This window comes from Macaca thibetana, chromosome 12 (genome assembly GCF_024542745.1).
Source record: "Macaca thibetana thibetana isolate TM-01 chromosome 12, ASM2454274v1, whole genome shotgun sequence".
In the NCBI taxonomy this organism is placed as follows: Eukaryota; Metazoa; Chordata; class Mammalia; order Primates; family Cercopithecidae; genus Macaca; species Macaca thibetana.
This window is the reverse complement of record NC_065589.1, coordinates 68,773,020-68,789,510: the sequence shown is the minus strand read 5'-3', so window position 1 is coordinate 68,789,510 and position 16,491 is coordinate 68,773,020. Positions and strand designations below refer to the sequence as shown.

Below are 16,491 nucleotides of genomic sequence, written 5' to 3'. Positions count from 1 at the left end.
AGAAGGGAATATACTGAAGTATAACATACACTCAGTATAACATATGCAAGTGCCCAAATGAATTATCAGAGAATGAACACATGTCTGTAATTACTACCCTGATCAACATACAGAAGATTATTAGTAGTACAGTCACAATGTTCCACTACTCTTCAGAGATAATCACTCTTCTGGCTTCTTTGCATCACAAATTAGCCTGTTATTGAAATTTATAGAAATAATCACACAATATATATTACTTTGTGTCTGGCTTCTTCTGCTCAGTATTATTTGTGAAATTCATCCATGTCATTCCATGTAGCAGTATTGTGTTTTTCTCTGTGGTATAATATTTCACTGTAGGAATATTGCACAATTTATACATTCTACTGTTAATGGACATCTAGGCTGTTTATACTTTAAGGCTATTAGGAATAAAGCTGCTATAAACATTCTTGTACATGTATTTTGGTAAATTTGTGCACGCATTTCTCTTGAGTATATACCTAAGACTGGAATTGCTTGGTTGTAGGCCAGGCATTTATCTAAACTTCATACATATTGCTAATAAATTTTCAAAAGCAGATGTACTAATTTACACTCCCATCAGCACTGTATGACAATTTCGTTTGCTTCACATTCTTCCCAACACTTGGTATTGTCAGTCTTACTAATTTATGGCAAGTGTATGGTATCTCACTATAGTCTGAATTTGCATTTCTGTGGTGATTAATGAGGAATTTCTTTTGTGAAGTACTTGTTGAAGTCTCTGCATATTTTTCTATCAGGCTGTCTTTTTCTTATTTATTTGTAGGAGTTCTTTGTTAGATACTGCAGATATCTTCTTTCTCTGAGGAATGTGCTTTTATGTTCATGAAAGAGACTCATCTATAATTTTTCTGTCTTGTATTGTAAGATTTTAGTATCAGGACTATTCTGACCTCATAAAGTTTTTCCTCTTTTTCTACTGTATGGAAGAGTGTGATTGAGACTTTACATGTATAGTAAAGTCATCTGGGTCAGGACTTTTCTTTATAGTAAGGTTTAAAATTATGAATTCAATTTCTTCAACAGATATAAAACTATTTACATTTTTATTTCTTTTTACACTCATTTTCTTAAGCAGTCTTTTAAATTTGCCCATCTCATATATTTTTCAAAATGATTGCCATAAATTGCTTATAATAGCCTCTTAGCAGCCTATTGATGTCTACAGAATCTACAGTAACACATTTTCATTCATAATGCTAGTTTTTCCCTTTTCTCTTTCCCCCTTCACTAGTCTTGCTAAGAATTTATATTTTACTAGTGTTTTCAAATGACCAACTTTTGGCCTTTTTGATCCTTTTTATTACATGCTTCTTTCCTATTTCACTAATATTTACTTTCATCTTAATTGTTTCCTTTTATCTAATTTCTCTGGGTTCCTTTTTCCTTTTATTGTTCTTTTTCTAACTCCTTCAGAAGAAGACTTTCAGATCACTGATTTCACCTTTCCTTATTTTGAGACATATACATTTATGACTAAATTTATAGAACTTGAGTTTAAACATCAGAAAACAACAAATTTTGATATATCGTATTTTCATTATCATACAGTTAAACTATTTTCTTTCCATAGTGATTTCTTCTTTGAAACATGATATCTTTCAGAATTATACTGCTTAACTTCTAGACATTTAGACAATTTCTAGTAATCTTCCCATTATTGACTGCTAAGTTTAATTCCATAGTGTTTAGATAATATATTCTTTACGATTTCAATAATTTGAAATTCGTGTTTTATAGCCAATGAAATGATCAATTTTGGAAAATGTTCCATTTGTACTTGAAAAGAATTCTACTGTTGTTGGGTGCAGTATCCTATATATGTCAATTAGGTCAACTTCCTTCATTAAGTTGTTTAAATCTTCTATATTCTTTACTAAAGTTCTGTTTATTCTATCAATTACTAAAAGTATTAATATTTTCTTTTACTACTATAGATTTGTTTTTCTTATGTTTTGTCTTCCAATCCTGCCACTTTTTGCACTATGTATTTTGAGGTTATATTATTATGCATATACAAACTTAAGTTTTTGTGCCTCCTGGTATACTGAACATTTGGCATTAGGAAATGCCCCTTTTAACTCCTTTAAAGTCTACTTTGATATCATATACTATCCTAACTTTTTTGTTGTTGTTAGGGCTTGCACAGTATATATTTCTCCATTCTTTGCTTTCAACTTTTCCGCATCTTCAACTTACAATAGTTCATTCAATTTAAGATTTTTTACTTTACTGGGACATAACCGCATTGTAAGTCAAGGAGAATTTGGACCTATGATGGTTTAGCTTATGACTTCTGGGTTTTATGATGGGTATATTGGGGTATTAGTGCTTTTTGTTTTGACATACAATATTTTCTTTTCGAGACAGAGACTCACTCTCTCACCCAGGCTGGAGTGCAGTGGTGCAACCTTGACTCACTGCAATTTCCACCTCTCGGGTTCAAGCCGTTCTCGTGCCTTGGCCTTCCAAGTAGCTGGGATTACAGGGATGTGCCACCATGCCCAGCTGATTTTTGTATTTTTAGTAGAGACAGGGTTATGCCATGTTGGTTTCTTGGCCTCAAGCGATCCACCCACCTCAGCCTCCCAAAGTGCTGGGATTACAGGCGTGAGCCACTGCACCAGGCCAACATACAATATTTTCAACTTATGATGTAACCCCAACGTAAGTCCAGGAGCATCTGTATTTAAGATGTGTTTCTTGTAGGCAGCAGAGAGGTGGACTTTTAAAACCCAATCTGACATTCTTTGTCTTTTTTAATTTTTAAAAACTTTATTGGAGTAAAATACATAAAACATAAAATTAGCCATCTGAACACAATCTAGTACTAAAGCATTTCATACACTCACAATGTTATGCAGACCACCTCTATTTAGATCCAAAACATTTCCATCACTCCAAAATAAAGCAAGGTACTCATTAAGCAGTTTCTATCCATTATTCCTTCCCCTAGTCTCTGACAACCACCAATATGCAGTTCTGTCTCTATGGATTTGCCTGTTCTGAACACTGCATATATATGGAATCATTCACGATGTGACCTGGCTTCTTTCACATGGCATAATGTTTTTGAGGCTCATGCACATTGTAGCATCAGTACTTCATTCCTTTTTGGCTACTATGAATATTGCCACTATGAACATACATGCACATATATTGTTTGAGTAACTGTGATGGGTATATACCCAGAAGTAGAATTGCTAGTTCATATGGTAAGTCTATAATTAACTTTTAGAGAAACTGTCAAACTCCTCTTTTTTCTTTCCCCAGAGAAAGTAAACGTATTTGAAGTTTTGTTTTTAACTGACACATAATAATTGCATATGTTGATGGGGCACAGTGCGATGTTTTGATACATGTACACTTTGTGTAATGATCAATCTGGGTATTAAGCATATTCATCACCTCATATATTTATCATTTCTTTGTAGTAAGAACATTCTTCTGGTTATTTTGAAATATAATCTTTGTCTTTTATTGCAGTATTTTAACATTTTTACTCCACTACCCTCTCCTACCCTTTCTGTATTATTGTCATGTATTTTAACTGAACTCTATACATTAAAACATGTTATCATTATTGTGTTTTTACTTTTTATTTTGAAAAAAATTTTAAACTCACAGAAAAGCTGTAAGAATAATAAAAGTACAAAGTTCCAGTATAAAATGACGAAAAAGTTATGAAAATATATAGGGGTAATGGTTGTACAATATTATAAATGTACTTCATACTAGTGAAATTGTACACTTAAATTGGTTAATGGTATATTTTATGTTATGTATAGTTTACCACAATAAAAAAGTTGTTTTTAAGGAACAGGGAACTTATGCTTTAGGCTATGTCTTGAAGAATGACTAAGAATTGGGAATGGAAGAGTACCAAACAGGTAAAGTTCTGGTAAATGACCTCATGTAAAATCAGTACAGTTAAAGTCCTAAGTTCACCGTCAGGAGCGCTGGAAAAAAAGCAATGTTAAGCCAGCAAACCCAAGTCACAAAGAACTTTGTGAGCCATGGCCTTTATGTTGGCACTGTCCCATAGGAAATAGGTATTTTAATCAAGGGAATAACATGATTAGATCTTCATTTTGTATTTGTGGAAAACAAGAGCAGTTAGAGGCAAAAAGATCAGTTAAACCGCAAAAACAAATTAAGTATAAGTGAGGCTCAAACCAAAGAAGAAGTAATAAAAACAAGAAGAAAGAAAGAGGTATGGGGAATATTCAAGATATAAAATCAACAGGATGAGATGTAGATGGTACAAAAGAGGAAGGAGTCATAGATACAGTTTTTCTGTTAAACAATTTGGTTCAATTAACTAGAGATTATGAGGACTGAGAGTTCAGCCTTATCAAAAATTACTCTAGTATCATGTTCTTTTAGAAATGATCTCTTTAAGTCATGTGTCCTAAAAGGACACACAACAGTCTAAAGAGAAGAAAGGGGTAAATGTGAAGATAAAAGGAGGAAGAATATATTTTTACAGTACAACCACACCTCAGAGATATTGCAGGTTTAGTTCCAATAAAGTGAGTATCACCATAAAGCAAGTAAAAGTGAGTGCAATGAAGTATCACTATAAAGCAAGTCACACAAACTTTTTGTTTCCTAGTAAGCATAAGGGTTATGTTTACATTATATTGTAGTCTATTAAGTGTGCAATAGCATGTCTACAAAAACAGTATACAAACCTTAATTTAAAAATACTTTTACTAAAAAATGCTAATGATCATCTGTGCTTTCAGTGAGTTGTAATCTTTTTGCTGGTGGAGGGACTTGCCTTAATGTTGATGGCTGCTGACTAATCAGCGTAGTGGTTGCTGAAAGTTGGGTGGCTGTGACAATTTCTTAAAACATGAAAACAATGAGGTTTGCCATATCAATCAACTCTTCCTTTCACAAAAAATTTCCCTGTGACATGCAATGCTATTTCATAGCATTTTACCCACATTTCAACTTCTCTCAAAACTGAAGCCAATCCTCTCAAATCCTGCCACTACTTTACCAACTAAGTGTATGTGATATTCTAAATCCTTTGTTGTCATTTCAACAATGTTCACAGCATCTTCATCAGCAGTAGATTCCATCTCGAGAAACCACTTTCTTTGATCATCCATAACAGGCAACCTCTCATCCATTCAAATTTTATCATGAGATTATAGCAGTTCCATCATGTCTTCAGGTTCCACGTCTACATCCAGTTCTCTTGCTATTTCCACCACATCTGCAGTTACTTCCTCCACTGAAGTCTTGAGCCTCTCAAAGTCATCCATGTGGGTTTGGAATCAACTCATCCCAAACCCCTATTAATGTTGATGTTTTGACCTCTCATGAATCATGAATATTCTTTTCTTTTCTTTTTCCCCTGAGACAAGTCTTGCTCTGTCGCCCAGGCTGGAATGCAGTAGTGTGATCTTGGCTCACTGTAACCTCAGAATCCCAGGTTCAAGCAATTCTCCTGCCTCAGACTCTTGAGTAGCTAGGATTACAGGCACACACCACCGTGCCTGGCTATTTTTTTTTTTTTTTTTGTATTTCTAGTAGAGACAGGTTTTCACCACGTTGGCCAGGCTGGTCTTGAACTCCTGATCCCGTGATCTGCCCACCTTGGCCTCTCAAAGTGCTGGGATTACAGGCGTGAGCCACCACGCCCAGCCATGAATATTCTTAATGACATCTAGAATGGTGAATCCTTTCCAAAAGGTTTTCAATTTATTTTGCCCAGATCCATGAGATAAATCACTACCTATGACAGCTACAGTCTTATGAAATGTATTTTCTTAAATAATAAGATATGAACATCAAAATTACTCCTTGATCTATGGGCTGCAGAATGGATGTTGTTTTAGCAGGCAAGAAAACAACATTAACCTCCTAGCACATCTCCATCAGAGTTCTTGAATGATCAGGTACTTTGTCAATGATCAGTAGGTCTCAATGAAAGGAATCGTTTTTTTCTGAGCAGTAGGTCTCAACAGTGGGCTTAAAATATTCAGTAAACCATGCTGTAAACAGATGTGCTGTCATCCAGGTTTTGTTGTTCCACTTATATAGCACAGGCAGAATAGATTTAGCATAACTCTCAAAGGCTCTAGGATTTTCAGAATGGTAATGAGCATTGGTTTCAACTTAAAGTCACCAGCCACATTAGCCCTTAACAAGGGAGTCAGCATATCCTTTGAAGCCAAGAATTGACTTCTCTTCTCAAGCAATTAAAGCCTGGATGGCCTCTTCTTCCAAGGCTGTTTTGTCAACATTGAGCATCTGTTGTTTTCATTGTCTTCATCAGTGATCTTAGACCTTCTGGAGAACTTGCGGCGGCTTCCACATTAGCACTTGCTGCTTCACCTTGCAGTTTTATGTTAGGGCTATGGCTTCTTTTCTTAAACCACATGAAACAACCTCTGCAAGCTTCCAACTTTTCTTCTGCAGCTTCCTCACCTCTCTATTTTCTAACTCTAGAATTAAAGAGTAAGGACCTTGCTCTGGACTAGTCCTTTGCTTAAGGGAATATTGCAGATAGTTCGAGCTTCTATCAAGAACACTAAAATTTTCTCCATATTAGCCGGGCATGGTGGTATACACCTATAATCCTAGCTACTTGGGAGGCTGAGGTAAGAGGATCACTTAAGCCCAGGGGTTTGGATCCAGCCTGGACAAGACAGTGAGACATTGTGTCAAAAAAAACCAAACCAAAATAAAACAAAAAAATCCCTTTCTCCATATCAGCAATACAGCTGTTTTGCTTTCTTCTCATTCGTGTGTTCTCTGGAGGAGCACTTTTAATTTCCTTCAAGAACTTTTCCTTTGCATTCACAACTTGGTTATCTAGTGCAAAAGACCTGGCTTTCAGCCTATCTTAGCTGTCAACATGCCTTCCTCACTAAGCTTAATCATTTCTAGCTTTTGATTTAAAGTGAGAGATGTGACTCTTCCTTTCACTTGAACACTTAGAAGCCATCGTAGGGGTATTATTAATATTTGGCCCAATTTCAATGTTGTGTCTCAGGGAACATAGACAACCTGGGAGAGGGAGAGAGATGGAAAACGGCCAGTAGGTGGAGCAATCAGAGCACACCCAACATTTATCGACAAAGTTTGCTGTCTTCTATGTGCATGGTTCATGGCTCCCCAAAGCAGTTATACCAGGAACATCAAAGATCACCGGTCAAACACCACCTTAACAAATACTATAATAACAAAAATGTTTGAAATCTTGTAAGAATTATCAAAATGTGACACAGAAACACAAAGGGAGCACCTGCTGTTGGAAAAATGGCATTGAGTTGCTCAACACAGCGTTGCCACAAACCTTTGATTTGTAAAACAACAAAACCCCCCAAACCCACAACATCTGTGGAACCGAATAAAGTGAAGGTCAATAAAATGAAGTATGCCTGTATGCTACTCTGAATCTTTCAATGTTTGTTAAAAACAAATACCTTAAATATTTCAAAAGCTATGTTAATACCAGTTTTAAAAACTGCCTTAAGAATATAAGAAATCTGCTAATAGTTACATATTACTGAGGACATTAATTTTTTACTCAGATGTTTTCAGAAAAAAAGACTCATTAATTATAATTTCTAGTGGTCTTTAGTTCTTTAATTAGCTATTAGTTCTATGAATATTTTCTAAGTATAATGATTTCCAAATAATTGATACAAAATAAATTGTTCCTTAAAGCCTCCTAACTTCATTTTTCAAATTTCATTTTTCCAAATGAGATGTACATACACACAAATAGATTTAAAATTAACCTTGATCTTGATGACTTGGTATCATATATTGAATCCCATCCCTGATACTCAGAAAGTGAACTTATTTGGGAATTAATTAAGATGAAGTCATACTTAGAGGAAGGTGGGCCTTTAAGCCAGTATGACTTGTGTCCTTATAAGAAAAGGGAAATTTGGACAGAGACACAGGAAAGGTGGCCATGTGAAGACTAAGGCAGAGATTGGAGTTCTGCTGTCACAAGGCAAGGAACACCTGGAGCTACCAGAAGCTAGAACTTCTCCCCCAGAGAGGCTTCAGAGGGAGCATGGCCCTGCCAACACCCTGACTTCAGACTTCTCATCCTCTAGAACCGGGAAAGAAGACATAGTTGTTTAAAGTCATCCAGTTCATGGTGCTTGTTACAGCCGCCCTAGGAAATGAACACATTTGGCTGATGCCAAGAGAATATGCTTATCCCACTCCTGCCTTCTTTAATGCCTGGGTTTTACTTCAGACAGCAAGACTCACTATAAAAGGTGTACCTTGGCCGCACGCGGTGGCTCACGCCTGTAATCTCAGCACTTTGGGAGGCCGAGGTGAGTGGATCATGAGGTCAGGAGTTTGAGACCAGCCTGGCCAATACAGTGAAACCCCGTCTCTACTAAAAATACAAAAATTAGCTGGGCGTCGTGGCATGCGCCTGTAGTCCCAGCTACTTGGAAGCCTGAGGCAGAAGAATCACTTCAACCAGGGAGGCCGATATAGTGCCACTGAACTCCAGCCTGGGTGACAGAGTGAGACGCAGTCTCAAAAAAAAAAAAAAAAAAAAAAAAAAAAAAAAAGGTGTATCTTATGTCAGAGTATATCTACCTTGCTCTCAGGAAAGACTCTGCTTTAACATTAAAAAGTCAGCTCATGTTTCATGCTAGAGTATATTTAACCTAAGTCTTTCATGCTTATTGACATAAAAATACAAAAATCCACATCTAGAAACTGGAAACTTCATAGGAAAAGAGGTTTGAATGTTGAATTTTTGAAAGATTACTCAGAAAATAAAGATACATTTAAATGAACAGGAAGAATCAACAATATTGAAGAAGAATAGGTAAATACAATACCTAAACTAAAATACAAAATGACCTGCCTATCTTTCTCATAAAGTTCAAGTAGCTATCTCTTTTATGTCTATCACATTTTTGTACCTTTAGACCATTTGCTAGAGAAAATAAGAAATATATTTCTAAAAGAAACTTCCTTACAGTAGCTAGTTGATCTCATAATCATATAGGTATCCCTTTTCTTTTCCTTTTCCTTTTTTTTTTTTAATTGAGACTGAGTCTCACTCTGTTGGCCAGCCTGGAGTGCAGTGGCATGATCTCGGCTCACTGCAGCCTCCACCTCCCAGGTTCCAGTGATTCTCCTGCCTCAGTCTCCCGAGTAGGTGAGATTACAGGCACGCACCACCACACCTGGCTAATTTTTGTATTTTCGGTCGAGATGGGATTTCACCATGTTGGCCAGGCTAGTCTCAAACTCCTGATCTCAGGTGATCCACCTGCCTTGGCCTCCCGAAGTGCTAGAATTATAGGATTACCCTGCCCAAAATTCCCTTTGCTATCACAGGTCTAGTACATGGTGATGGCTTAAGGTAAGCATCTGTTAGTCTGACTCAATTCTATGCTCAAACCACAAAGACATCAGGCACCAAGGAGTTAACACTCCTCGGAGTAGCCCATAGCCAGTAATTGATATAAATTGGTTGATAATTACCCCAGCTTCCTTACTCTTGCCCATAGGGGTAACCTGCTCATTTACATACTTTGTGTTGGTTACTTTCTCTTACTAGTTTCATTTTATTTTTAAAAATATTTTATTTATTTATTTATTTGAGACAGAGTCTCACTCTGTCACCAGGCTGGAGTGCAAGGGCGCGATCTCGGCTCACTGCAACCTCTGCCTCCAGGGTTCAAGCAATTCTCCTGCCTCAGCCTCCTGAGTAGCTGGGACTACAGGTGCCTGCCACCACGCCTGGCTAATTTTTCTATTTTCAGTACAGACAGGGTTTCACTACGTTGGCCAGGATGGTCTCAATCTCTTGACCTCGTGATCTGCCTGCCTCGGCCTCCCAAAGTGCTGGGATTACAGGCATGAGCCACCGCGCCCAGCCTCTCTTACTAGTTTCAATTTCTTACTCTCTGATGTGTCTCCTGATATAGCTCCCAAAGAAACTACAGTCATGCAGTGCTTAATGATGAGGATACTGTTCTGAGAAATGTGTCTTTGAGCAATTTTCTCCTTGTGCAAACAATGCAGAGTATATTTTCACAAACCTAGATTGTACAGCCTACTAATATTCCTTAGGCTGTGGGGTATGTGGTATAGCCTATTGCTCTTACAAACCTGTACGGCATGTTATTGTGTTGAATACTGTAGGCAATTGTAACACAATGGTAAATATTTGTTTATCTAAACATAGAAAAGGTAGAGAAAAAATTTGATGTTATCTTATGAGACCACTATTGAATATATTTTTTGAGATGGAGTCTCACTGTGTCACTCAGGCTGGAGTGCAGTGGTACAATCTCTGCTCACTGCAACCTCTGCCTCCCAGGTTCAAGTGATTCTCCTGCCTCAGCCTCCCGAGTAGCTGGGATTACAGGCACCTACAACCACACTCGGCTAATTTTTGTATTTTTAGTAGGGACAGGGTTTCACCATGTTGGCTAGGCTGGTCTCAAACTCCTGATCTCAGGTGATCCACCCACCTCAGCCTCCCAAAGCGCTGGGATGATGGGCGTGAGCCACCATGCCTCGCCAGGGCACCGTTTCTTAAATGTTAAAGACAATTCAATCATATGTAAACTAAAAGCTTCAAAGTACATTTTGGAACATTTATTACAACGTTACTAATAATTATTCATTATAATGTGATAGAAAACACATTTGAATATTAAGAACAATGATGCATCTTTTCATTCCATAAAATATTAAAATGATCTGTTTACTTTAAGAGTGTATTAATTTAGTTAACCCCTCTGGAGAACCAGTTCTTTGTATAAATCACTTCTTCAAATCCATGAAACCTGTATGAGTCATTTTGCCAAATCCAGTAAGTTTTTCATCATAAACCACACTTTATTAACACTAAAACTTGAAGACCTACATAGTAATCATATAAACACTCATTATTACTGCTAACTACTGCTTGCTTAGAACCCCCTAAATAGCCTATCACCATGGTCCTTGGTTGTTTAAAAATAAAGTTTCTTAACAATTTTTTTTAACAGAAATAACCCTTAGCTTCTAAAATTCCATAACAATATTAGATATATCACATGCATTATTTAAAAAATTTAATCAAGAAAAATAAACTCTTGAGTATCTAAAGAAGCTGTAAATTTTTACTTACATATTCAGGTTTTAGTTTTTTATCTCCTCCTCTCACAGCCACCTTTTCTAGTTTATCTATAATGGGCCCAATCATTTCCTCATCTTTAAGCTGAAGCTCTTCATGTATTATTTCTATATCTCGAATAGGATCTACACTTCCTTCAACATGTGTGATATCATCATCTTCAAAAGCACCTAAAATGAATTAAAGGGAAGCAATTCAATAAACAAATAATACAGAGGGTTCATTATGATTAGAGGGAAAGATTCCTAGAAGGTTAACAAATAAATATAATAAATAAATTACTCTGGCTTCTCAGCAAGTAGGACATAGCATTTTTTCCCCATTTAGTAATAGTGAGGCTACTGGCAATAAAACTGTAGTTCAAGAGTCTCAATATTTCAAAAATTGATTTAAATAAATAAAATTATGGTCTTTATAAAAACAAAATTATGTTCTAGAACTATTGGCATTTCCAAGTTTGGTACATTAAAAGATACTGAATTCCAGGCATGAAAGATTGAAGTTCTGAACTGCACTATTAGGGTTTCCAAGGGAAACCAGATTTAGGGAGGGGGGGTGTCTGAAATCATCTGGCAGACCTCTTCCCTGCTTCAATCTACTTTATCACTGTGGTTCTGACGGTGATTAGATAATGAACCACTCAGACACACAATTTACACAGCAGCTAATTTCATCGGCCTGATTTCAGGGTATGGTTTTTAGGGGGCTATCAAAGAAGCAGATGAAGGTGCATTTGTCATATATGAGTGACAACCATTCACACTATCTGAACAAAATGATGCTGGCCCTTATTAGAAACACATGCTATTATCACATATTTAGAGTGCAGTTGAAGCCATAATTTCAAATTGCCAACTGGAAACATAAGGGTAAAACAACCAGATATTACTGAAGCATGTGTACTGACTTTATGCCCTTTTGAAGACATAATGTGGCAACATAATTCAACTGGGATTTACTCAAATTACCAGATAAAGAACAGTATCATAAAAAATGAACAAATACTAAGAAATATTACAAACAGAAAGCAATGATACATCCACCAAACAATATACACATTTATAAACAAATTAATTTCATTAAAATTACCAATTAGATTATAGTCCCCAAATGAGATGTTTTCAAACATAAAGTATCAATTATTTTAGACAGAGGTATCAAAGAAATCATGAGAGAGTTTGATTGACTTTGGTTAAGAGAAACAGTGAACACAGCTCATTCTTAAATACCAAAAACCAAGATACTCTTGTTACAAGTTATAAATTGTTTTAAAATATAATTTCCCAGAATTAAAAATAATTAAGTTGTATTGTAATGTGGATTATTCAGTAATAATAATAAAACATAAATATACGATTACAATTAAAGTATAGGTATGTAAAGTAGTATTTAAGTTTTTTGTGTACAAATAGTATACTATTTAATGTCAAATTCATATGAGCAAAATTAGCAGAAATGAGGAGTTACATTATGTTTTACTAATAAACAAAATAGACAGTGGTTTAGGTAAATTTTTTGAATCTTTGAAAATATGAAAGAAGTCTCCCTGAAAGCACAATATTATTTACTTCTTGTCAAGATTTGAGGCATCTTATGCAAATAGCACAATAAAGTAGGAAAATAAAAATGGAAGCTTCCTGGCAGTCAAGCAACACAAATAACACTGTAAGTTACAGAAGTGACTAAGCTTTCTGTGACACTCAGAATGAAAAATATCCTACATAGTTGTCTCTATGTAGGGTCCAATGACTAACCATAGTGATGTCCTCAACAACATCCCTACAGTAAATGCATTAGCAGGTTTTTAATGGCAATTCTTAATTACAATCCTCAATTTTAACCAAGTTGATAATAGAGAGAAACTTAGTAACTGCAATTCTTCTGAATGCAAAGAAAACAAAGCCCTCCGACGATCTAAACAAATCCAAAGAAAAAAAACAGAATAAAGGAGGAAGGGGAAGAAATCATGTGTCTATCTTGCAATTTTCAAATTATCTTTTAGGTTGGGTGTGGTGGCTCACACCTGTAATCTCAGCACTTTGGGTGGCCAAGGTGGGAGGATCACTTGAGCCCATGAGTCCAAGACCAGCCTGGGCAACAAGGCAAGATCCTGTCTCTACAAGAAAATTAAAAAAATATATAGTTGGGCATGGTGGTGTGTGCCTATACTCTTGGCTACTGGAGAGGCTAAGGTAGGAGGACTGCTTCAGGTCAGGAGTTAGAGGCTGTAATGAGCCATGATCATGCCACTACAGTCGAGCCTGGGCAACCGAGCAAGACCTTGCCGAGCAAAAACGACCCCCCCCCAAAAAAACCAAATTATTTTCTAGTTTGTACCTTACTTAGACTCTGCCAAGGACTAGCCTAGGAAATGAGTTATGACTGTATCATCACTAATCTATTCCCCCTACTATAAGAAAAAAATTCAAACCACAGACCTTATATACTCTGGTGGCACTGTTGCTCCCTTGCCCCAAGGTTAATATTATTATATTCATTTGTATTGTAAGGTGGTAACATACCACAAGTAGAATTTAAATTTATTTCTGAAAAAAAATTGTCAAATATTAAGATAAAAATTAAGTAAAGGGAACACTAAGGCTATCCTGTCAAATGGAATAGCCTAGAATGGGCCTAGAAAAGCCATAAAATATAAGCTTCCATAAAATTTGGTGGCCATTTGAGTAACTTCTCATTTCTTAGAGCTAAAAAATTGGAGATTCTTTTCCAAAGACATGCTTCTGGGTCAACCAACTTCATCATACACTTATGTCATAGCAATTTATTTTTTTGCATCTTGCCTTCTTTAGTACAAGATTTAGTGCTTAAGAATATAGTCTTTGAGGCCTGGTATGGTGGCTCACACCAGTAATCCTATCACTTTGGGAGGCTGAGGCAGGAGGATCGCTTGAGCTCAGGAGTTTGACACCAGCCTAGGCAACATAGTGAGACCTCGTCTCTAAATAAAAAAATTAGCCATGCATGGTGGTGCACACCTGTGGTCTCAACTACTTGGGGACCTGAGGTGGGAGACTGCTTGAACCTGGGAGGTCGAGGCTGCAGTGAGCTGTGATCATGCTGGGCGACAGAGTAAGACCCTGTTAAAAAAAAAAAAAAAAAAAAAAACTATATATATATAGTTTTTTTATATATATAGTTTTTTAATATATATATATGATTCTATGATCAGCAAACCTATCTGAGTTCACGGACTCTATATATCAGATAGATTTGCTGATCATAGAATCTTAGACAAATTATCTAACCTCTATAGATCTTATCTTCGCATCTTTAAAATGAGGATGCTTCTACCTCCCAGAGAATGGATATGATTACATCAGATAATATACGTCAAGTGTTTAGCAGAGAGTCTAACACACAAAATTCTTTCAGTAACCGGGGAATATACCTTTTTTTTTTTAATGTAGGAATTACTAATTTAGAAGAAATCCTCAGCAATATACTCAAAAAATTAATTTTGAGTAATATAGTTTCATGCTATTCAATTCATCCTGGAAAGGATTAAAATAAAATATATATAAAATATATATATATGGAAGGCAGGGTGATAAGACTTATGATTTAAATAGTCCACTTTAGCTACTGTAAAAAGAAAAGATTCTAAGAGAGGAGGCAAGAGTGACTGCAGACAAAGTTAGGAGGTAGCTATAGTGGTGCCAATGAGCAATAACCAGACGAGTGGTACTCAAATAAGACTGTGGAGAAGAAAAGAAGCGTTTGTACTAGGACTATATTTTAGAGATAGGCTAGATGTAGGATGTAAGGTCATGAATGAAGATACAAAATTGACAGTTATCAAATGTGTTTAAAGTAACAGATCTGAATGACATCACCTAGAGAGAGCACTCCAACACTCAGATATCTGAGAGAGGAGAAGAACTGGCAAGAGACTGAGAAGGACTAACCTAAGTCAGAGAAAAACCAGGAGTATGCTCTTATGAGAGTGAGGGAAAAAGTATTTAAAGAAGGAAGGTGTATTCAACAGTCAGATACTATTTAGACATAAAGACAGATAAAATTTCTTATAACGCCAGAGTCCAAAAGTGCTAAAGTTTAGCTTTTCTAAATTCACTGAGTTTTGAAACATTTTCTCTTTCTATAAGTGGACTAATTGTATAAAGTAATACACCCTAAGATTTCTCACAGTCTGTGAAAGTGATCCTATCAGTCAAGAAGGTGGCCTACTTAGAAATCATAGCCACTTTCAAAGACTCACATTCCAAATAAGATGGCATAAACACTGAAATAAAAAGTATACTTGACCAACTATAGGATGGTCAACCATCTGACACAGAATCACTGACACCACACATAACATCAAGAGCAGGAGAAGAAAACTATGCTCATACAAGCATTAAAATCAAGTCACACATTTTCAAGTTGGGTGATTGAACAACAACAACAAAGGCCGAGCCCGGTGGCTCACGCCTGTAATCCCAGCATTTTGGGAGGCCAAGGTGGGCAGATCACCTGAGGTCAGGAGTTTGAGAGTAGCCTGACCAACATGGAGAAACTCCATCTCTACTAAAAATACAAAACTAGCCAGGCATGGTGGTGCATGCCTGTAATCACCAGCTACTCAGGAGGCTGAGGCAGGAGAATTGCTTGAACCCAGGAGGCAGAGGTTGTGGTGAGCTGAGATCGTGCCACTGCACTCCAGCCTGAGCAACAAGAGCGAAACTCCGTCTCAAAAAAAAAAAAAAAAAAAGGAAAGAAAAGAAAAAAAAAATCAAGTCTACAAAAGGCTTCAGAATTCTCTCTTATGGCCTAAAGGATCATTTAAGAACCTATCTTTTGTATCTTTTGTTTAAAAAAAAAAAAAAAAAAAAAAAAAACCCGTACCTGAGGTTCAGTAATTTCTTCTGTATTATTTCTTTTTCTTTCAAACTCAAAATGAAATTTAGTCTATTTGAAATAGCACATACACTATATGATCACATTTGTATAAAGTCATTTCTCTCTCTTAATGGCACCGACCAAATGCTAATGAGAATTTCTGAGAAGTGAGCTACTGAGTAATTTTTAAAAACTTCTTTATCAGTTTTGTCTCATTTAAACTTTTTATAATAAACATGCATTGTTTATACAAAAACAAGTCATTTTTTATTGTTTGTTTATTTATTTTTGAGAAAGAATCTTGCTCTGTTGCTCAGGCTGGAGGGCAGCGGTGGGATCTCAGCTCACTGCTACCTCCACTTCCTAGGTTCAAGCAATTCTAGTGCCTCAGCCTCCTGAATAGCTAGGATTTCAGGTGCGTGCCACCATGTGTGGCTAACTTTTTTGTACTTTTAGTAGAGATGGGGTTT

General features: G+C 36.3%; 2 protein-coding genes across 3 annotated transcripts in view; one reads left to right on the top strand and one right to left on the bottom strand.

The window, feature by feature from the left end:
- Nucleotides 1-16,491, top strand: part of SP9 (Sp9 transcription factor) — a 921,284-nt gene that overhangs the window by 717,796 nt on the left and 186,997 nt on the right. The gene's annotated exons all lie outside the window — the stretch shown is intronic.
- Nucleotides 1-16,491, bottom strand: part of OLA1 (Obg like ATPase 1) — a 170,517-nt gene that overhangs the window by 55,581 nt on the left and 98,445 nt on the right. For both annotated transcript variants that reach the window (XM_050751794.1, XM_050751793.1), the window contains one exon: nt 11,159-11,334. In XM_050751794.1, the coding sequence (XP_050607751.1) occupies nt 11,159-11,334 (176 nt within the window). The remainder of the gene's footprint in view (nt 1-11,158; nt 11,335-16,491) is intronic.